The 22,009-nt window shown below is 43.7% G+C and overlaps 1 protein-coding gene across 3 annotated transcripts in view; it reads left to right on the forward strand.

The window, feature by feature from the left end:
- Positions 1 to 10,013, forward strand: part of LYN (LYN proto-oncogene, Src family tyrosine kinase) — a 116,552-nt gene extending 106,539 nt beyond the window's left edge. For all 3 annotated transcript variants that reach the window (XM_032421590.1, XM_032421592.1, XM_032421591.1), the window contains exons 12-13: positions 225 to 356; positions 6,522 to 10,013. In XM_032421590.1, the coding sequence (XP_032277481.1) occupies positions 225 to 356; positions 6,522 to 6,724 (335 nt within the window). In that variant the 3' untranslated portion in view covers positions 6,725 to 10,013. The remainder of the gene's footprint in view (positions 1 to 224; positions 357 to 6,521) is intronic.
- The last annotated feature ends 11,996 nt before the right edge of the window (positions 10,014 to 22,009 follow it).

Raw genomic sequence — 22,009 nt, forward strand, 5'->3', positions numbered from 1 at the left:
ACTTTGCTTCTCACAAGGGGAATGCCCAAAAGGGAAACGGGAGGGAGGCATCTATTTTCAGTATAGCATTTTTGTACCATCTCTGTCGTGTGCTATGTATATGCATTACCTATTCAAAAGAAATAGTTAAAATTTTCCCCAAAAGAAGGAAAGTATGAAGGTGACATGCCCATGACTTTTTGTTTCAGTTCAGAGGCCCAAGTAAGACATGTCTTCTCCCTTAGGTGCCAAATTCCCCATTAAGTGGACAGCTCCAGAAGCAATCAACTTCGGATGTTTCACGATTAAGTCTGATGTGTGGTCCTTTGGAATTCTCCTGTATGAAATCGTCACCTATGGGAAAATTCCCTACCCAGGTACCGTTTCCTTACCTATTTCCATTCAAGTGGTCTATATGAGAAAAAAAAAAAGCCAAATGGCAGGATGCATAAAAACATAAATCCATATCCAAAAGCTAAGAATAAGCCCTTTTCCAAATGACTATCTTGAGTGGAAAGTGTTCTAAAAATGCTTAGACACTTCTCTGCCTTCTTATTTGATTGAGTGCATCTCCTTTGTTTTTTCCCCCTAACGAATTCCTGGCACCTCTCAGTGCCTGGAAGGTGCCTGGCACCGTCGTAGGTGTCGCAGATACGAGGACGGAGTAGAAGGCTAGACACGGGTGCTCTCCTAAGCAGTGCACCTGATGGAGAAGGAAACAGACACAGAAATGAGGAATCGCAATGCTTTTGGGTTAGTTTTGAAACAGAGATTTGTATGAAGTACTTCGGAGCCTCTGTCTCTTTGGGAAATAACCGCCTCTGTTTATCAGTGAAAGGTCTTTCCGACCTGTAACTTACCGAATGTGAGGACATCCATTCGGTGTCTCTCGGTTCCTAACACCGAAAGCCCTTGGAGCCGGATTGCACCAGTCTTCCCTTTAACCGGGACCCGTGCCTGAATATGCAAGGAGGATTTCTCCCAAAGCCTTCACATTAATGTTAGGCTTTTTACAAAATCGATGGATATGATGAATTTAAAATTAAATCTTTAATGGTTAAATCATTCCCTCATTTGAAAAATATCTGAGGGTGCCGGGTACCCCTGAGGGGCCCCGATGCAGCAGTCATAGCTCTTGCCTTTGAGAGCTGGTATTCTGGTAGGAAGAGACTGATAACAGTGAGGCGACAGTCCGTCAGTTGGCACAGTGCCCTATGGAGTGGGTTAAAGATTGTCGAGGAGGAGGAGGGTTGATGGTTTTACACTATGATCCTGGTAGCAGCATGTATGAGGAGGGAACCACAGGGCCGTCTGGGGGGCTGAGCGTCCCATAGAGAAAACAGCCACTGTATGGGATCCCGAGGCCCCATGGTTTGGGTCTCAGTGAGAATTTGCTGGATGAATGAATGGATGTGCTGAAGCCATTTAACATCTAGATAGACACCATGCTGTGGATGAGAAAAACTTGTGGACAGAGCCACAGTGTGGCCTTCATGCTCCTGATCACCCTCAGTGCTGTTTGGGGGAAGAGTCATAGGGAAGTCAGGGACCAGGGCCAGTGGGGAGAGGGGAGAGCTTTCGGATGGCGCCTACACAGTGGGCTGACTGTCCCTTGAAATGCCCCTTGTGCCAACACTTCATATCTGACTGCCACTCTGCTCTAGATGCTGAAGTGAATGAGAACATTACGGGAAAATAGGGAAAAAGAAATATTTTCTTGATCAATCCTGATATCTGACATTATGTATCTATATAATCTATATCTATCTACAGAGAAAGATAGTCTATTCAGATTACATATATAATCTGATATCTGATCAAATAAACATTTAAGGGCCCCTAGGTGGCTCAGTCATTAAGCGTCTGCCTTCAGCTCAGGTCATGATCCCAGGGTCCTGGGATCGAGTCCCACATAGGGCTCCCTGCTCAGCGGGAGTCTGCTTCTCCCTCTCCCGCTCCCCTTGCTTGTGCTCTCTCTCTCTCTGTCAAATAAATAAATAAATAAATAAATAAATAAATAAATAAATAAATATTTAACTTCATCAAATGATCTGTGATATGTCTGACATGCTCCAGAACGACGTACAGACAATTCCCATGAGGCTCAGAGAAGGTGACTCTTTCCCAGAACTGAATCACTAGCTCCTGGCAGAGCTGCTTCTGAACCCCAGGCCCATGTTCTCATCCATATGCTCAATGTTCAGGATTTAAAAATGTTTAGGGTAAAAAAATTGTTAAAAAAAAAAAAAGCAGTAGAAAAATGGTAAAAAAAATAATAAAATAAAATTAAAAAAATACAGTAGGACCAACCAGAAAGCACTGACCGATCTACTCCCAGGGTAGCTTGTCCCCTGTAAGGACCAGGGGTGTGAGGGATACCGTCAGGAGCTCTGGATTGATGATGTATTCAGGTCATGAGGAGAGCCTTTAGCATTAGGAGATGCGAACAGAACTGAACAATCCTATTTACATAAATCTCAGAGGACTTGATTCACAGGTGGCACAGAAATTGGTGAACGTTGCCGACATGGGGCATTGCCATCACTGTTATAAAACTGCTCACGGGAGAGACGCCACTGATAATTGAGTTATCTGGGCGTATCTTCTTTACCCGGAAGAGTGCTGGATATGTTAAGTTTGGGTTTTTTTAAGTGGTTTAGAAACCATATGCCTAGCTTTGCAAAATAATGGGAATAAGAGAAAGGAGGGGACAAAACAAAGAGGAAATAAAGAGGTCAAATATAAAGTGAACACATATTTTTTAAAAGAAATAAAAGACTAAAAGATGAAATACACCAAAATGTTATTATCCTTGGGCAGTGAAATGATAGGCTATATTAATTTTCTTTTTGATAAGTTTCTGAAGTTTCCAATTTTTATTTTTTTCTAACTTTTTAAAAATTATGTCTTTATTAAGTATTTCCATTCTTGTTTAAGTAATATACGTGCATCAAAAAATGAGGTAGTATGAAAAGACTTCTAATGAAAAGTTGCCTCCCTGGCTTCATGCTCCTCAAAGGCATTTACTTTCAGGAATTTTAGTTATTTATTCTAATATTTGTTGTTCAGAATTCAAAATATTATATTCATACTATTATCTCTTAAGTAAAAAATTTTCCCCGTTTTACTTATCATTAAGAGTATGATCCCATGGTTCTAAATTCAAGAGATACAAAGAAGTATGTGGTAGAAGTGGTGTGCCTTTCATTCCTCATCTCCAGACAGCCCTCCCTCCCCTTGCACCCATCAGAACCATTAATATCAATTTCAGTGAATTGAACAGAGACCCTCTAGAAATATCCATGGAGATACAATTAGAGGTGTAGCAAATACACATGTTGGCTGGGTGCCAAAACTGATATCACCAACAGAGATACAGAGAGCAAACTTCTGGGAATAAGAGAGTAAAATATATAATTTTGTCAGTAAAAGTTACATATCAAAACTCTAGTAGTCAAATACTAAATTTTCTATTCTCTGCTGTACTGCATTTTTCTCCTCCCTGTGCTCCTTCACCAACTTCTAGTCTCTGCTAATTCCTACCCACTCCAGATTTCATTTCCTGCTTCCCACCCACCTCCCTCTCCTGAGGGTATCTCCCCCATTGGGCTGTGAGCCATTTGTGGACAAGACTTGGTCTTAATCGTCTTTGTATCTCTCAGAGCCTAGTGTTAGCTTGTGTCCCATTGTAAGCACTCAGGAAATGCTTGTGGAGAGAATGGCGGATGGAATATGAAACGGCTTGCTTTTACGAGCACCGGCAAATGGGTGTTTGCTTTCTTTAACCTAGCAACAGAGCAATGACCAAGTATCAGGTTTAATCTTAGGGTCTGGTTGAGGTCTCCCTCCCCCTCTTTCTTTCTTCTGTAAGACTTGTCACTTAATAGCCTTATTTTGCTCGTTGATTTACTCGTGCATTTAGATTTCTTTCTTTCTAGTCCTCTTACCAAGTCAGATTCCCCCAGGCAGGATGGGCTTTTATCTGCATCACGGAGAGTCCTGCAGAGTCAGGAAAACATATGAGAACAAGGAAGGAAAAATCTGCAGTGGGGCAAGGTTGCGGGGGCAGGGGCTAGAAAAATCTTTTCTTCTGTGGGCACGTTCTGACCTTTCATTCAGCTGGGGGTTCTCCAGGCAGAAAATGAAAGAGATATTCCTAAGACGTTGGCCATCCAGCTGCCATTTTCTATCACCCTGAATGTTAGTCCTCCTCCCAGGATCCCAGAGCTTCCCCCAATGCCCATGTAGAAGCAAAATAGAGGGATTTCATCTGAGATTTATCTAAGTGAGGAGGGTGAGTGACAAGAGCCAGAGCAATGCTGAAACCACATAATTTCTGGAGACTGGAACCCCAAATGAAGAAAGGACTGCAAATCGGTCTCTTGGCTTCAAGAATGAGAATAAATTGAAGTCTTTCCATTAGAACATTCCAGTTACACAAATATCCGAAGATCGTGTTTCAGAAGACTTGAGGAAAATTAATTCACTATGTAAACAACTTTCAAGAGATCTTAGCATTTATAAAGTTTGCTTGGAACTTTGCATTTCGAAAAAGAAGGACTCTTCCAAGACAGAAGTAATCATGTCTTCTTTCAAGGGCTTAAATCCATGCAGGGCCTTCAGTCACTGTGTTCTTAGAAAAAGAAAGGTTAGTTAAGGTTAGAGGAGTTCAAAGGTCACTGATCATGACCCATGGTAAGAGAAAAACAGAAACCCCACTCCACAAATAGAACAAAAGTTTCATAAAATCGCACTAACTTTTACTATGTGCGGTGTGTTCTGATCTTTGCTATTTCATTCTGTTGTGATTTATTTTAAAAATACTGGTAGTTCCCTAAAAAAAATTAATTTGTCGATCTCAAATGGGTAGTGACCCACAATTTGAGAAACACCAGTTAGAGGATAAATTCAAAAGAAGGCTCTGTTTCAAATCTAGTAAAAGACATTTCACTTCTAGCTATCTTTTAGAATCTTCCCAGTGACCACCAGTGGTAAAAATCTATGGCTGTGGAAAGGAAATTGGTTGTGATAAATAGAATTCCTCATGTGCTGGGCATCAGATATATTCTACCTGAAAATATGCTGCATGAAATACCTTTTTCCCTAGAGAATGAGGTATTCACAAAACAAGCAAAACATGCAGATGTGGATAGGTCCTGCTACACTGCTAAATGAGCATAGTCCTCTATCCCATTTTAATCATGGAGGAAAATGTTCTTTTTCCCCCTTAAACCTGTTCTTGGTATCAAAGATTGACATTTCAGCTTCTGAACTACCCTGCGTCGTTTGACCATATTACAAGCCACCCTTCATTACCAGTCCTCTTGTAGAGCTCAGTAGGAATAATGAACACCCCACTTCCCTCACTGGGTGTTGAGAACACGCGTATCGCAATCAGTGTGAGTTCTGACTCTGGCCTGTACTGAAGATTTTGTAGGGGACAGTTTAATGATTGGGACATAATCCATTGGACTAGCTGATTTAAGGATTTTGACTTCTTCCAGTAAACTTACAGGGAAAAGCGGATTTTTAAATATATATATATTGGTAAGAGATAATGTACATGAAGATGATTTTTTGGTATATGTATTACAGGTAGAAGCTGGAAACAATACTATAAAAGAAACTGAGATTGAGGGTTACGATTGGGTTTGAGTAGTTCATTGAAGGGTCAGCCAAGTCCATTATCCTTCTGCCGTTAAAAGCTTGCTCTGTTTTCTACTTCCCATGTTGGCCTGTTTTCACTCAGGCAAACTGAATACTGTCTTGACCCCTTCGTACTAAAATTTACATTACTTAGTTGCTCACAGAAATCTCTTTAGCGTCCCTATCCGTTTGCGAGGATTGCTGTAGCAAAATACCACAGACTGAATGGGGCAAATTAATTTTCTCAGTTTTGGAGACCAGGCGTCTGCGACAAGGTGTGGGCAGGTTTGGCTTTTCCTGAGGCTCCCCGTTGGCCTGTAGATGGCCACCTTCTTGTTGTGTCTTCACACGGGCATTTCCTCGGTGCCCACACAATGCCCACATATCCCGGGTCTCTGTATCCTAATCTCCTCTTCTTCTAAGGACATCGGTCAGATTGCGTTAGGGCCCACCCTAACTTGATTACCTCTTTAAAAACCCTGTCTCTGCAGGCAGTCATGTTCTGAGGCTGGGGACTGAGGAGTTCAGGAGTTCTGAGGACTTCAACATATGAATGTATTGTGGGGCGGGGTGGGGGCACAATGCAGCCCATAACCACCTCTAAAGCTTGCTTCAAGATTGCATGCAGGATGGGGTGCCTGGGTGGCTCAGTCGGTTAAGCGTCTGCCTTAGGCTCTGGCCCTGATCTCAGGGTGCTGGGATCGAGCCCTGCGTCGGGGAGTCTGCTTCTCCCTCTGTGCTCGCTCTCCCTCACCCTCTCTCTCTCTCTCAAATAAATAAAAATAAAATAAAATAAAAAACAGAAAAGAATGGATGCGGGACATGGGGATCAGAAAGCCCACTGCAAAGCTCAACCCTGGGTCAGGTTTCTCAACGGTTGGTTTCTTTTGCTTTAGGGAGAACTAATGCCGACGTGATGACCGCCCTGTCCCAGGGCTACCGGATGCCCCGCATGGAGAACTGCCCAGACGAGCTCTATGACATCATGAAAATGTGCTGGAAGGAAAAGGCCGAAGAGAGGCCAACGTTTGATTACTTGCAGAGCGTCCTGGATGATTTCTACACGGCCACAGAAGGGCAGTATCAGCAGCAGCCTTAACACACAGGAAGGCTCATGGCCATTGGCTGGGACGGCTGCCTCCTGCCAAAAGAAAACAGGACAATCACCGGCTGCGCTAGGATCTCTTGCACTAGGTCATCACCGCCCCTGCTTCCTGAAAGTGAGGCCAGGCTACTCAGGAAGAACATTCTCGACATGGAAGAAAAGTATTCTCGTTCTTGTTGGCTGATGCTCGCTGGTGGCCGCTTGGGCTGCTCCCAGCTGGGACCCTTGCTTTGCTAGACCAGCATCTGCAGCCAGCCTTCTGAGAAGAAAACACCTGTTCTGTCCAAGATGCACCCACTCTGGCCTCTTGTTTACAGCTTAATGTGTGACTCTGGGGTTCAGAGGCCATTGCAGTGAATCTCAAATAGTAACAGACTGAAACTCATTTATAAAAGTAAAGTAACCAGATGCATATCGTGACCCTTCTTTGCATTTTCTCTGTGCTTTGGCTTATCTGTTAAAAAAAATTACTAATCCAATCTGTTACAGTTTGCAGGTGAAGTCCAAAGTTAAAATGGTCTCTCCCAGATTTCAGTGAGGTCCCCTCCCCCTAAAATCTGAGACTGGTAAACATTTTCCCTCCGTGGAGACTGCTCAGAAACCCCTAGACATGAAGCAGAACAACCGCAATCTTCTGGTCTGGCCCTGTAGAAATGTCCCTGGTGAGCATCAGAGCTGCTGTGTGTCCCAGCGGGGACCCCGCCGACGGCCAGGCCTGGCCCAGACCTCTCAGGACAGGGACAAGGGCCGCAGGAACTGCTCTACCCTAAGAAGGAATATTTCTAACAGTCCAGCTTTTCAATTCCACAATTTCCTATATAGAGACTTTTTTTTGACAGTGTACTTTGGGAGAGTAATAAGATTCTAATCTCTGCAGGGCCTTATGGGGCCTTATAAAACATAAGAATTTTCTTTATTGCTTCCAATGATTTGAACGTTATTTTAATGATGAAATGTTAATTTTAGTTGTACTTGAGAAAAGTAAAGACTCCATCTTTGGGTCTATTTTTGTGATTCAGCAATCTTTTCTAAATTGTGTAAGGCGTGTGTGAGACTATTTATACAAGGATATGAAAGCAGAATAAGTGACTGAGGAGGCTCAAAAGAGCCCCCGTAGCACAGGATACGAGAGGTTTTGTTTACTAAATTTTTCTACTGTAAGCTTTGAATAGAAAATGCTGTATCACCTCATGTTTCTCATGCTCTTGTGTATATACCTAATATTTCTATTTTTTGATTTTATTTTAATACACCTGGCCCAATAACATCTCGAGTTTTTTCCTTGTGTTTAACATTTCCAATGATCATTAAACTAAAAATGAGTACCGTTTGGGGGGGAAATGAGAGGGAATTCCATATAGTTACATCGTGTAAAGAACTTGTACAAGTTCTACCTCCATCTTTTGAGCAAAAAAAAAAAAAAAGAAAGAAAGAAAATGAAAACCAGGAGTTGACAGCCTGGATGTCCCTTAAGAGAGCCAAATAGGATTTGTTTTCAAATAGGCTTAGCAGGTATCACTAGAATTTCATTTTATGTGTGTTGCCTGGGTGTTGGGTACCTAGGAGAAGGGATAAAATATTCTACTGTTCCCTAAGTTTTAACCTATTTTCCTGTGCATTTTTTTAAATGTCCTTCCTCAAATATTCTAAAGTTCTTGATTGACAAGTGCCACCCTCACGAAAATGGAGTATTATCTCCATATAATGTCTGCACAAGCTGATGACTTGATTCACAACGCTCAGTCTTCTGCACACACCCACCTGTTCACATTTCATTTCAGAATCACAACGGCATGTTATGCGGAGAGAAAGTGTAAAGAATCCCTAAGGCAAAAAGAAGTCTCTAGAAAATTAGTAAGTTTATCTTCACCTTGTTTTTCTTCTCTCGATTGTGCTTCCTTTTGCCTTCTGACATTTCAACTTTCCCTCTCAGTCAAGTCTGTGAGCCTTTCCTCCGTCACCTTGGGCCTGTCGCTCCCTTTTAGGATGTGCTCCAGCCACGTGATGCTCAAGGGACAGCAAGCTCAGTCTCTTCCCTCGACGGGAGGATTCCAGCTTCCTCATGACTGGCAGGCAGAATGAGGGGCTGGGCAGGTGTTTGTGTCATGATAGGGTCTCCGGTGGAGTGCAGAATGCCTGATATCATCACCTTCCCGATCATCATTGAGGACTTGGAAGGTAGAATGGCCGCTCCTCTACCCCCTCAGACCTTGCCTTTGTGGTTCTGTGGTGAGGGACTTGTGTCACTACTCGAAGAGCTTCCCCGCTGGATATACTGTGCCCAGGCTTGAAAGTCACTCCCTCGCTTTGACCCAATATTGCAAAGTTAACTGAGCAAAGGAAGGCCAGCCCTCTCTTTCCCTCAGATGGTCTGGTTGCCCCCGGAGGAGGGAGGATTACAGGAAGAAGGAAAAGGAGAAAAGGTGCCTTTTTCCTTTCTTACGACCATGAAGCTCATGGAATCTGAGGTAAAACTCATAGGCTTGACACGGGTGTCCTCAGGAGAGGGGACACTCCATAGCCCCTCCTCGCAGACCTCCCTGGGTTCTGTCAGAATCGCACTGGAAAAGCCTACTGCCCAGGCCTTCTCCTAAGGAAGATACTACACTGCAGAAGCCTCATTCCTGTCCCCAAAGTGTAAAAGAGGCCAATAAAAGAAGGGACCGTATTTATTTACTTACACAGTGGGATAGATCAAGGGCACTGAAATCTAACTATAAACCCATTTTCAACTTTGCCTGTGGTGATGGCTCTCCTTTTATCTTTCCTTTTGCTCGAACAAACTGCATCATCGGGGCAGTAGCCGCTGAAAGGCGGTCAGCACCGGAACACCAGCCTCTGGTGCGCTGGACCGCACGGAGGCATCGCCGAGCTCGGCAGCCTTCCCGTGGTAACTGCCACCCTCCATGGCCAGTTCCTGTTACGCGTTCTCGGAGGGCATCATGCCACCCACCTCTCCTCTCTGTGTCTTGGTTTTCTACTTCTGTCTGGTTGAATGGAGATTCCAGTTCTGTCTGCCACATTTTGACTACCTGAAGTTACTAGGTTAAGGGAAGATGAGCCTTGCCATCCTTCCTGATGGAAACGGTGGTTATAAATACACAAAGCTAACTGGACACCCACCATTTGCTCCGTGCTCTCGTTTGCACTTTGGCGCTTTATGAAACTTAACCTGTAACGCACACCACAACCCTTGAAAGTATGTGGACAGTGTTATGACTATTTCACGGCTGAAAAATCAGATGTAATTTTAATTTTGGAAGAAAAGTCATGCAAGAATTCAACTCAGCACTCACACCTTTTAAAAAGACAATTTATAGGGGCGCCAGGGTGGCTCAGTTGGTTAAGCGTCTGCCTTCGGCTCTGGTCATGGTCCCAGGGTCCTGGGATCAAGCCCCGCATCGGGCTCCCTGCTCAGTGGAGTCTGCTTCTCTCTCTCCCTCTCCCCCTGCTTGTGTGCGCCCTCTCTCTCTCTGTCAAATAAATAAATTAATCAATTAAAAATAAATAAATAAAAAGAGACTACACTTTTTTTCCTCTTTTCTTTTCATTTTTTAAAGTAATCTCTATGCCCAACGTGGAGCTCAAACTCACGACCCCGAGATCAAGATCTCACGCTCTACCAACTGAGCCAGCCAGGCGCCCTGAGGCTATACTTTTGAATAAAACACTTTGATAATATTTATGCTTCATTTTATAACATGAAGTTGTATTAAACGGGTAAAATTTTATTCCAGAGAGTTCTAATGTGACAGATGTATAGGAGGAAAACCTTCCGAATTAATTTCCTATGTTCTTATAAATCTAAATACTTCAGGTAGAAATGAGTGCCAAAAGCATCACCGGGTTCCTAAGATGGCCACCATGTGATTCTGGGGATTTCACTTACATGCGGAAATAATAGGGGCAGTCTTGGTGAGAGCCTCCATCTCTAGGTCCTTGGAAAGATTAGTCAGAAATAATCAGGATTGGGCAGTGTTCAGTGTTAGCACAAAACTTCTCAGTCCAAAGGTGGCTTTATTTACAGCACTCAAAGTAGATACCATGTCACAAAACAGAAAAACAATATGCAAATTGTTTTTTTTTTTACACTTATGTAGGGCTTGGACAAAAGTCCTTAATCCCTCATCTGCTACCCTTAAGGTCAGATGTGTTTTCGATTTCAGATTTGATTTTGTTTTTGATTTAAAAATTTAATGCAGTGGGGCGCCTGGGTGGCTCAGTCAGTCAAGCATCTGCCTTCGGCTCAGGTCATGATCCAGGGTCCTGGGATCGAGCCTCACATTGGATTCCCCGCTCAGTAGGGAGTCTGCTTCTCCCTCTACCCGTTCCCCCTGCTCGAGATATTGCTCTCTCTCATGCTCTCCCTCTCTCAAATAAATAAATAAAATCTTAAAAAAAAAAGGTTAATGCAAAAAACGTATTGAATATTTGGCAGTAAACCTTCAATGAACACTGGAGAAGAAACCTTGAATCAAATAAAACATTTCTGCAGAAAAATGCCTAAACTCACACTAAGTGGGATGAATATAGCTTGTAAATAGCTTCAGGTCAAGTTCTGCCATCAGATGATTTCTAAAGAAAGAAAAACAAACAACAACAACAACAAAACCCCAAAACTTGGTTTTCAGAGTTTTTTGGACTTTGGAATTGTGGATAGGGGATTGTCTTGTACTCTGAGACCTTGAAGAATGTACAAGACCACAGTGGTATCAGTGGTGGTCCGATTCGCATGGAGGACTTTGGGACTGTGGGTACTCAAAGCCCATTTCCTGCAGCCATGTTCCAAGATGCAACATAGTTTTGAGTCTCTCTGAAACGACACAGTCATGAAAATGATCTCTGCTCGAATTCACCTCAGGGAGGTCTGATAACTTAGCAGTTCCAATGAAGAAAAATATCTAGTGGTTTTAGTTGACCACAAGAGCTACCAGTGGTGGTGTGGTGGCTAAAATAGTTAAGGAGTGCAGTAGTGAGTTATATTAGGAGCTCAAAAAGGGCTCCAAACAAAAAAAGATGTTCTTTCTTCATCACAGGCAATTGAGACCATGTGGAAGAGCATTACATTCAATTACGAATGCCTGATGGCGGATTCTCAAGTCCTAACTGTTCTGGAAAAGTCACTTTGATGTGGGCGATGGGGTATGCATGAAAGAACTGGGAGCACGTCAAGTGTGGAAGTCTTTGGGCAGTCGGGGGCGAGGAGGGGTGTGGGGAGCCATAGCACAGATGTTTTGATGGGAGAGATAAATGGAATCATTTTAAAACATTTGTTCTGTTCAAGAATTATATTTTAAATCCTACTTTGGAAGACATTTTGAAAGGGGCTCATCACTCCTCATCTCTTTTTTGTCAACGTACTTCACCTTAAATAAGGTGTTCTGTGGGCTAATAGTAGTCATTCAATACAGTGCATTACTGAACACTTCCCTGAGGACAGGGAATGTAGTAGACGTGCAAGGGACACAGACTGTTAGTCTCAAATTGCTTGCTTTATGGGGGCAAGTACAGGGATGATACGGGTAGTCTAAGAAAACTATCATAAGGGGGGAAAATAGGTTCAAAATAGGAAGAAGATCATTCCAAGGAGAGATGGCAAAGCTGGTTACAGGAACAGGCATGGAGGTAAAGAAAAAAAGGCTTCGTTAAATAAGCGACATTCAAGAGGGGCTTTGCGGGGAGACAGGGTGCTGGCAGGTGGAAAGGAGTCTGCAGGGAGAAGATTCAGAGAAAGGATGCAGCAAGGCAAGAGCAATGTGGGAAGCACCGAAGGACAGAGCCCCCCAGACTGGTAGCATTACAGCGCTGATACTCAAACTGGAGATTGCATCAGAATCACCTGGAAGGTTCATTATAACAGATCACTGCCCTCTGCCCTGAGTTTCTGGTTCTGGGGTATAAGTAGGTCTGGGGAAGGACCCAAGAACAGCAGCTGATATTCCTGGCTCTGGACCACCCTCTGAGACCCACTGGAAATGCAGGTTCTCAGCAGCTGGGGAACCCAGAGAACCAGGACAAGGCCACAATGTGGAGAACGTATGGAGTCCCAGGTGGGCATCAGAGCTGCCATGTGTCCCAGCATGGACCCTGCCGACGGCCAGGCCTGGCCCAGACCTCTCAGGTCCTGGGATCGAGCCCCACGTCTTCATCGGGCTCCCTGCTCAGCAGGAACTCTGATTCTCCCCTCCCTCTTAGAGCACGCTGGGGGCTGCCATACACATTTGAGGGAGCCTCATGGAAGGCAGCGCAGCATGGAGCGGGTGGCCCAGAGACTGCGGAGCCACATTGCCTGGCTTCCTAGCCTGGCTCTATTTACTGCGCTCAGCTACAAGATAGGGGTAAGAATAGTACTCCCCGCGTAGGGTTGTTATGAGGAATAAATGATGTAATATCTCATTATGAGCGAGGCACAGAGTCAAGCCAATGTGTTTGTGAAATAAAAACATGAAATCAAGATATTTGGTAATCAAGATGTTAAATAAAGGGGCACTTGGGTGGCTCAGTTGGTTAAGCATCTGCCTTGGGCTCAGATCATGATCCCAGAGTCCTGGGATCGAGCCCTACGTCTTCATCGGGCTCCCTGCTCAGCAGGAACTCTGCTTCTCCCTCTCCCTCTGCCCCTCCCCACCCCAACTCGTGTTCTCTCTTGATCGCTCTGCTCGCTCTCTCAAATAAATAAATAAATAAATAAATAAATAAATTTTTAAAAAAGATGTTAGGGTGCCTGGGTGGCTCAGTCAGTTAAGAGTCTGCCTTCAGCTCTGGTCATGATCTCAGGGTCCTGGGATCAAGTCTCGAGTCGGGCTCCCTGCTCGGCAGGGAGTCTGCTTCTCCGTCTGTCCCTCAGCCTGCTCATGCTCTCTCTCTCTCTCTCAAATAAATAAAATGAATAAATAAAACTAAAAAAAAAAATAAATAAAGATGTTAAATAAAATGCAATGTCAGAAAAACACAGTATGAAGTCCAATCAAGCAGTGTGGGGGAGAGATGGACATGGGGGACAGATGGACAGGAAAACCAACGAGGAGGCTGGTATGGCTGTCCCAGCGGGGGGAAAATAAGGTCCCTCGCTATGATTGGCGTGCTTTGGGAGATACTGCAGATGCAGACCCTCTGAGGACCTTGCCTGGCACCCTGAGACTGGGTTTCTTCCGATGTGGAATAGGGTGCAGAGATCTGTTTGTGTGGCTCTTGTTTTTTAACAACCTCCCCCATCTGTGAGATCCAATTTAAGTATTCAAATTATAACCCTGATAAACTCAACTAGGGAACTGGATTTTGGAAGTGGTAACTGCTAGGGGTTGAATTGTGTCCTTCCAAACTGGTATGTTGAAGCCCTAACCTCCAGAATGTGACCTGTTTCAAAAATAGGGTTGTTACAGATGTAATTAGTTAAGCCAAGAGGACTTCATCAGTAGGTCCCTAAATCAATATAACAGGCACCCTTATAGAAAGAACATCCTGGGAAGAAATAGAACACCCCCACATAAAGGGAAGATTATGTCAGCAGCCCCTGGGAGAAGAAGACCATCTACAAGGCCAAGAGAGAGGCCTGGAACAGATCCTTCCCTGAAGGAACCCACCTGCCAACACCTTAATCTCAGACTTCTGGCCTCTAGCACTGGGAGATGATACGTGTCTGTTGTCGAAACCACCGGGTTTGTGGCATTTTGTTACGGCAGCTCTCGCAAATCAATGCAGCAGTCTCGTGAAATTATAGGAGTGGCTGATAAAAGGGAAAATTGTGGAAAACAAAAATTGGGAGAATCTGCAGTCAGGGAGAGGAGAGCTAGTCCAGCAAACCAGACAAGTGTCTGCTAAGGCAGGAAGTAGGAGAGCTAACCTGGTGTGCCGTCCAGGGTCCAGAGACGGGGCAGCAGTGTGTTTCAGAATGTAGGTTTTGTGCTCAGTGTCCTCAAGTGTAGTGAGGCCAACAGATGAGGAGACAATCGCCATTGAAAAGATAGTTTGGGAGGCTCAGTCAGTTGAGTGTCGACTCTTGGTTTCCGCTCAAGGACGTGAGACCAAGCCCCGTGTTGGGCTCCACACTCAGTGCAGAGCCTGCTTGAGATTCTCCCCCTCTGCCCCTCCCCCAACTCATGCATGCTACTGCTCTCTCTCTCTCTCTCAAATAAATACATCTTCTAAAAAAAAATGGAGGAAGATAAAAACAGGGCAGAGCAGGCAGGCATCTTGTCTTGACAGAAGCAGAAGCTCCCTGAGTGCAAAAATTGTGCCCCACTTGTACCCCATCCCGAGTGCCCAGGAGAGCCCTTTTAAACTCCACCTGCATCTGGAAAATGGTGGGAGAGAAACGATTGCAAAGAGCTCAAGAGAAGGGGGTGCAAGGATGACCCCCAAACACTAACAGGGAAGGAGACAGAGGGCAAAGTGGCTGGGGGATGCAGTGGGGCCCGCAGCTCACGTCTCGGTTAATTCAGCTGAAGAGGCAGCCACGCAATGTCGTGGAAGCGATGCAAGTGAACCGTGAAGATAGTAAGCAGGGTTCGGAAGAGCTGAGGTGAATGCTAAGAAGGAGACGGCCGAGAGGAAGTCCTGCCCTGCCGAGCAGCCATGCATCCTAGGTCACTGGGGAGAAAGCCCCGCGCTCCGAGATGCCCGCGGCTGTGCTCGGCCCCACCTCGAACACACGGGTCCTGATCCAGCCCTGGGGATGCTTCTGGTCCAAAGAACACAATGCAAAGCCAAGGACTGCTGTTCCAAGGGAGTGCATGAGTCTGTGAGGGGTGCCGTCACAAAGCACCACCGACTGGGGGGCTGAGCAACAGAAATGTATGGCTTACAGTTCTGGAGGCTCGAAGTCCAAGATCAAGGTGTTGGCACGGTTGGGGCCTTCTGAGGTCTCTCTCCTTGGTTGACAGATGTCCGCCTTTTCCCTGTGTCCTCACGCGGTCTTCCCTCGGCATGTGCCTGTGACCGAATCTCCTTTTCTTATAAAGACACCAGTTATATTGGATTAGGGCCCACCTCATGACCTCATTGTACCTTAATTACCTCGATAAAGACCTTCTCTCCAAATACACTCAAGTTCTGAGTTACTGGAGATTACAGTCAATGTATTTTGAGGGAGACACAATTCAACCGCAACGCTCAAGTCTCTTCGTGGAGAATATGAAGTAAGGAGGCAACCAGAGGTCATCAAACCGCATCAAGAGCAGAGAGCAGTTACGATGTCCATGTTTCCTTATAGAAAGCATCAAAGCCCACACTGCTTCCAGCCCCTTCTTGCAGCCGCAGGGCTCCGGACAGGGGCTCCGCTCCCAGGCCGGGCCCTGGCTCAGCCCTGCACTGGCTCGTCCCACCCAAGGGCCGTTTGAACCTCTCCAGCCTTAGTTTGCTCAAGCGCTCCTCTGCCGGGGCGCAGGGTGGTTGAGTATCAGGGACGAAAACGATCTGAAAGTGCCTCCCAGTCTGCAACGGACTACGCGGGGCCGCAGGAGGTGGGGAAGGCAGTCCCAGCGCACAAACAGACCTAGTGCTGGAAGCCTGGTTTGTCGAGAGATAACGGCCCCTGGAGGCCCGTGCAAGGGGTGGTTTCCAACTGGCTGCTGGGTGGGGCTTAGACAATGTGAGCCAGAGAGAAGAAAGAGAGGCAAGAAGAGGATCATCAGAGGTGAAAAGCTGCCGTGCTTCAGCTACTTGTCAGGCAGGCATAGGAGGGCCCCACCGGGCGCGCAGCGCTAGGGCCTTGCCGTGCTTATTGGGCAGTCCCAGTCCCCCGGTCCCCCAGTCCCCCGTCCCCCTCCTCCCCCGCACCCCCCTCCATCCCGCCCCAAGCTTCCGAAGGCAGCCCCAGAGGGGGAATCACACTGGCTAGAGAGCTCTGGAACAGCAGCAGGCCCGAGTAATCTCTGAATCTGAGGATGGAAAAACATGATGGACTGTGTGTTTGCGGCCCCAGAGCGGGGCTTGCGCACGGACACACGCACAGGTGGTAATTATCATCAGGAGCGATCATCTTCCACCATGTCATTATTCCAGGGGACATGTAAGTGTGCCACGCTTTTTTTTTTTTTAACATAAAATTATTTCAGAGACAGAATGCTTTCCTATTATTACTTGCCAGAATCTTCAGCGAGTGCGGTGTTTGGTTGTTATGTCATTTAAAATGACTTTTATCCCTAAAGAAACCAGAACTCGTGGATAAGAAATAGGAGTGAGTTGATCTCAACTATGGGAAATGTATAACAACAAGATACCAGCTGTTCACCCATTTATTCCACCCACTAACATTTATCTATCGCCGGCGGTGCTGGGTGCTGGACGAGATGGAGTGTAGTTCATATTAAAGAACACCTAGACACACACCTCGCCCCCACTGCACACACACACACCCCAGAGTGATTCTGTTATCACTTATCTCTCTCAACAGCAGCTTCCCATCTGTCAACAGCTTTAAAAAGAGCCAAACCATATTGCAGAGAGCTGCTCGGGCTGTGGGAAGAAATGAAGAAAAAGAAAGAATGAAAAACTTAAGAATCAGATTAAAACTCTCAACTCCAAAGAGTCGGATAAGAAAGACTTCCCGTCTTTATTTATCAATAGTATAACAAAGAATCCCTTTAAGGAGTGAATTCCCCCATGCACAAGCTTCTGGGATGCGTGCTGTAGGTTAGAAAAATGGGTTCTCTGTCCAGAAGACTAAACTTGAGGCAGAAGAAGAAGTGAGAGCACCTCGGGCTCGTCACAGAGCAGAACTGGAAAATGGTGAGTCCCCACCAGACGCATATCCCCAAACCAACATTCAACAATAGGTGTGAGGTTTAAAATCTGAATGTGCAGGGGCGCCTGGGTGGCTCAGTCAGTGAAGCATCTGACTCTTGTTTTTAGCTCAGGTCATGATCTCAGGCTCCTGGAACCAAGCCCCACATCGGGCTCTGCGCTCAGTGCAGAGTCTGCTTGTCCCTCTCCCTCTGCTCCTCCCTAGTCTCTCTCTCTCTCTCTCTAAAATAAATAAATAAAATCTTTAAAAAAAAAAATAAATAAAATCTGAATATGCAACCCCACAAACTCCCATGTTATTACACCAAGTAATGCAAAACAAGGACTGAACTCTCTCCTGTGAGAGAAAAATAATTGTAAAACTTCTTTAAGAGGACAGAAGGAAATCTTTCATTCTTTTAATGGATCACCTCCCATCAAGTAGGAGTCTAGCTTCTGGTATTTTCTGGGTTTTTCAGGCTACTGTGTTAACTTTTTAATGACCGTCCTGGCTAGCTCCATAGCGTCATTAAGCAGAGACCTTAGGGAGAAATTTGAATTCTCAGTGTTCTGCCCACTTACGAAGGTGCATAAGAGGGTGATGTTGCCCGCGCTGCCCATGATATGGATTCCTCTCCTCCTGCACTGTGTTGAACAAGGTGGAAATAAATTGGTCACCCAACTTCCCTGAGTTTTAGCACAGTAGTGAGAATGTGTGCAGGGAAGGGCAACTCCCGGACTCTGAATTAGATATCATGTCTATGATCAGTCTTCTGTCTCATTAATCAGCCCATTCTGCTGAGATTCTCAACCAGTGACCGACCCCTTGCTTATTTGGATAGTCTGGACAATATTTTTCTCTTTCTTGCAATGATTGGCCTCATGCAATTTGCCCAATTTTGTAAAGTCTAATCATGAATTAAGAGCTTCAAAAATATTGACGCTATTATTGGACTCAGCTCAACTTCTAGAAATCTTAAATATGTAAAAGTACTTAAGTAACTCGTAGACTCAAACACACTCCTTTCAGCACTATTTATAGTTCAAAAATATCGAAACTCTCTAAAGAGCTAATTTATTCAGTCCCTATGTGTTAAAGACCTGCTAAGCATTCAGAATTATGCAATGCACCAAGGGTATTTATGGGTCAATTTTAATCAATTAAAAGGAAAGGTTAATTGATCCATGTAGAACACTTTAAGTGATACATATTAATGAGGCAGGAAAATGTTCATAATGTATTGTTAAATAGAATTAACCCAAATATGAATTATTTACAAAGAACAATTAGACCTATTTTTTTTAAAAAGAAATGGTGTAAAGTATGCAAAGTAAGAAAAAAAGAAAAGAAGGCACTTCAAGAGAACACACTCAAGTAATAAAGATTGAATTGAGCTTTTTTCTTTTATCTTTCAATTTTCATTATCGTCTATTACTTTAACAATGGAAAAGAGAAATGCTCAAAGAATAATGGAGGTAATACTATTAAAATCTATTAAAAAGCAAACAGATTGCTTAAAAAAAAAAAAACCCACAGTGATGGGGACATGTCAAAGGGACACAGGAGCCAACTGGAAGAGCTCCCAAGGGCCGAAGCTGGAATAATTTGAATAACCAAATAAATCAAGAAGTACTGGATTATAACCCAGAGTGTAAAATAAAAATTCATGAGTCTACACTGGTATAAATAAACAATTCAACATATAAATAAGTGGAGAAGAGAAAATTTTCCCATGCAGAAGAATTCCAAATAATTTATGTAAATATTTCACCTTCAAAGAGGCGAAGCATAACACCCCACTCCTTAAGTGGTCACTGTGCATAACAACTTCCTTCCAAGGAGGACAGTATGGGAAGGGAGGGAAAAGGTAACTTAAGAGTGAAGAAACTTGACAAAGATTGCCTCAGCCAGGTGATAAAAGTCAACATTAGCAACAGTGATTAGTCTCGTTGATAGTATGTATCCTTGATAGGATAAAATGACACTTAACCTTTGTGGTCTTCCTCTCCCAAATCTATCACCCCAATCTAATCATTAGAAAACATCGGACACATTCCAATGTAGGGGCATCTTATAAGATACCCAACCAGTAACACTCCAAACCTTCATGGTCATCAAAAATGAAGACAGTCTGAGAAACTGTCATAGCCAAGGAGCCTGAGGAGACACAAGGACTAAATCTAACGTGGTATCCTAGATGGGATCCTGGAACGGAAAAAGGACATTAGGTAAAAACTAAGCAAACCTGAAGAAAGTGTGGACTTTAGTTAATAATAATGTATCAATATCATTAGTTGTGACAAATGGACCATAGTGGGGGAAACTGGATGCAAGGTATAGGGGAACTCGCTGTGCTAGCTATGAAATTTTTCTGTAAATCTAAAACTGTTCAAAAATAAAGTTTGTGGGGGTGCCTGGATGGCTCAGTCAGTTAAGCATCTGCCTTGGTCTCAGGTCATGATCCCAGAACCCTGGGATCAAGCTCCACGTCTGGCTCCCTGCTTAGTGGGGAGTCTGCTTTTCCCTCTGCCCTTCACCCCGCTCATGCTCTCTCTCTCTCAAATAAATAAAATCTTTTTTAAAATTAAAAAAAAAAAATTAAGTTTGTTAACAACAACAGAAAGGTAAACAAGTTCCTTGAGTCTGTTCTTGGTACCATGAAGTTGTAACAGTTACCATCCTGTCATTTACCTTTACCTGACATCTTACTCAGAGTTATATTATTCAAGAAGTCCATCTTTGTTTCAAGTGTAGATGCTTATTCACAAAGTTAAAGCTTCATTAAGAACAAAAAGGAAAGGGAATATTTTTATCTGACTTCTGGAAAACACAAAATAACAAACCAACCCGACAGTAGGCTTTTAAAAAACTTAGTATTCCAGTTAATGCCTCCAGGGGACAGCGCCATCTAGTGTTTAGTTATATAAATGAACCAATGGTGGTTCTGGTTCCTTCTCTATGGGCTGCTATACATTAGCTTAAGTCCTATTTCAAAGCTGAAAAGAACAATGAAATGGAAATATATCTCTACCCCAAGCCCCCAGAGAGCGCTCATAATCTCAAATGACCCAAGTAATCCAACTGAAATAAACTGGTAACGTTTACAACTACAGCCTTGAATCTTTCTGCTTATAAAATGTGTACATCTATTTTCAAAAATTCAGTCCGAAAGTAATGTGTATGAAAGAGATTTTATCAGAAATACAAACTCGTGAAAATATCTAGTAATGTAGTCACTGTTTAAAAGTTATAGGGCGCCTGGGTGGCTCAGTTGGTTAAGCAACTGCCTTCGGCTCAGGTCATGATCCTGGAGTCCCGGGATCGAGTCCCACATCGGGCTCCCTGCTCAGCGAGGAGCCTGCTTCTCCCTCTGGCCCTCCCCCCTCTCATGTACTCTCTCTCATTCTTGCTCTCTCAAATAAATAATAAATAAATCTTTAAAAAATAAAATAAAATAAAATAAAAGTTATAAAATGACTTACGCCTTATAAAACAGCAGATCTCCATTCCAGCTGTTAGTTCTAGAAACTGCAAAGCTGTGACAAGTTCCTATTGTGTTAACTTTAATCCAACCCTTACATCAAGTCTCCTTGCTTAATAAGTTCATGCCTATTTTAATATGAGATTGTTGTTCACAAAGTTATGTCTTTAACATAACAACATAACATAGCAACAGTACATAACATAAGAACAGAACGTAACAACAGTAAAAAGGAAAAAAATGAGCTCCATTAAGGTCTTAAACGTCTCAAGTGAGAAGACTCAAGTGATTAGTTAATATATATTGTTTTTGAACCTGAATGATTTTTCAAAATGTGTCACAAAAAGAAAGGAACACAGCTGAAATAACTAGCACCTCCAATTGCAAATAACCTAAGAGGTAGTTTGCCTAGAATATAAATGGCAAGAGTTTACTTTCCACCCCTAATTTCCTCTGTGTTTGACATATAGTATAAAAAACCCACTCCAGTTATTAATTTGAATGACACTTCTTGTTCTCTTCTGACCACGTAGACATGTTAAGTTAGGCCCTAAAAGCAATTATTTCCATCATACCTTGAATTAAGAGGTGTGTCCTTGTATGAAGAAGTCACCTCTCAGGTAAGATTGGTTCTGGGTTTTGTTTTTCAGATTTCATTAAGATTTAGTTAGTAGAGAGCTTAAGGGCACTGATAACAACCCAGCCAGGTTATAATTTTTTTCTAGAGCTTTGGTTTGCTTTTGCACATAAAAACTTCTTTTAGGTTTGGGGCTTAAAAGTTTTCCTGAGAGCAAGCAAATTATTGTCCAACTTCAGTGATGATATCTGAGTTAGGATGTGACCATGGACAATTTACCCCATTTTCTTGGTTGATGTCTTTGCTCTGGAAATATTAAACTGCCCAGCTACAAAACAAAGCAGTGACAGCAAGAAAACAGAAAATGTCTGAAATGTAAGACACATAACAGAGACGTGCAGAGTATTTTCTCCTACAAGGTTTAGCCTCAAGAGAACTATGTGGTAAGAAATCGCAGTACAAGAATTTGGACAAAACTGGCTCTGACAATAAGCATGG

The sequence above is a fragment of the Phoca vitulina genome, unplaced genomic scaffold, assembly GCF_004348235.1.
Source record: "Phoca vitulina isolate PV1807 unplaced genomic scaffold, GSC_HSeal_1.0 scaffold25, whole genome shotgun sequence".
NCBI classification, from domain to species: domain Eukaryota; kingdom Metazoa; phylum Chordata; class Mammalia; order Carnivora; family Phocidae; genus Phoca; species Phoca vitulina.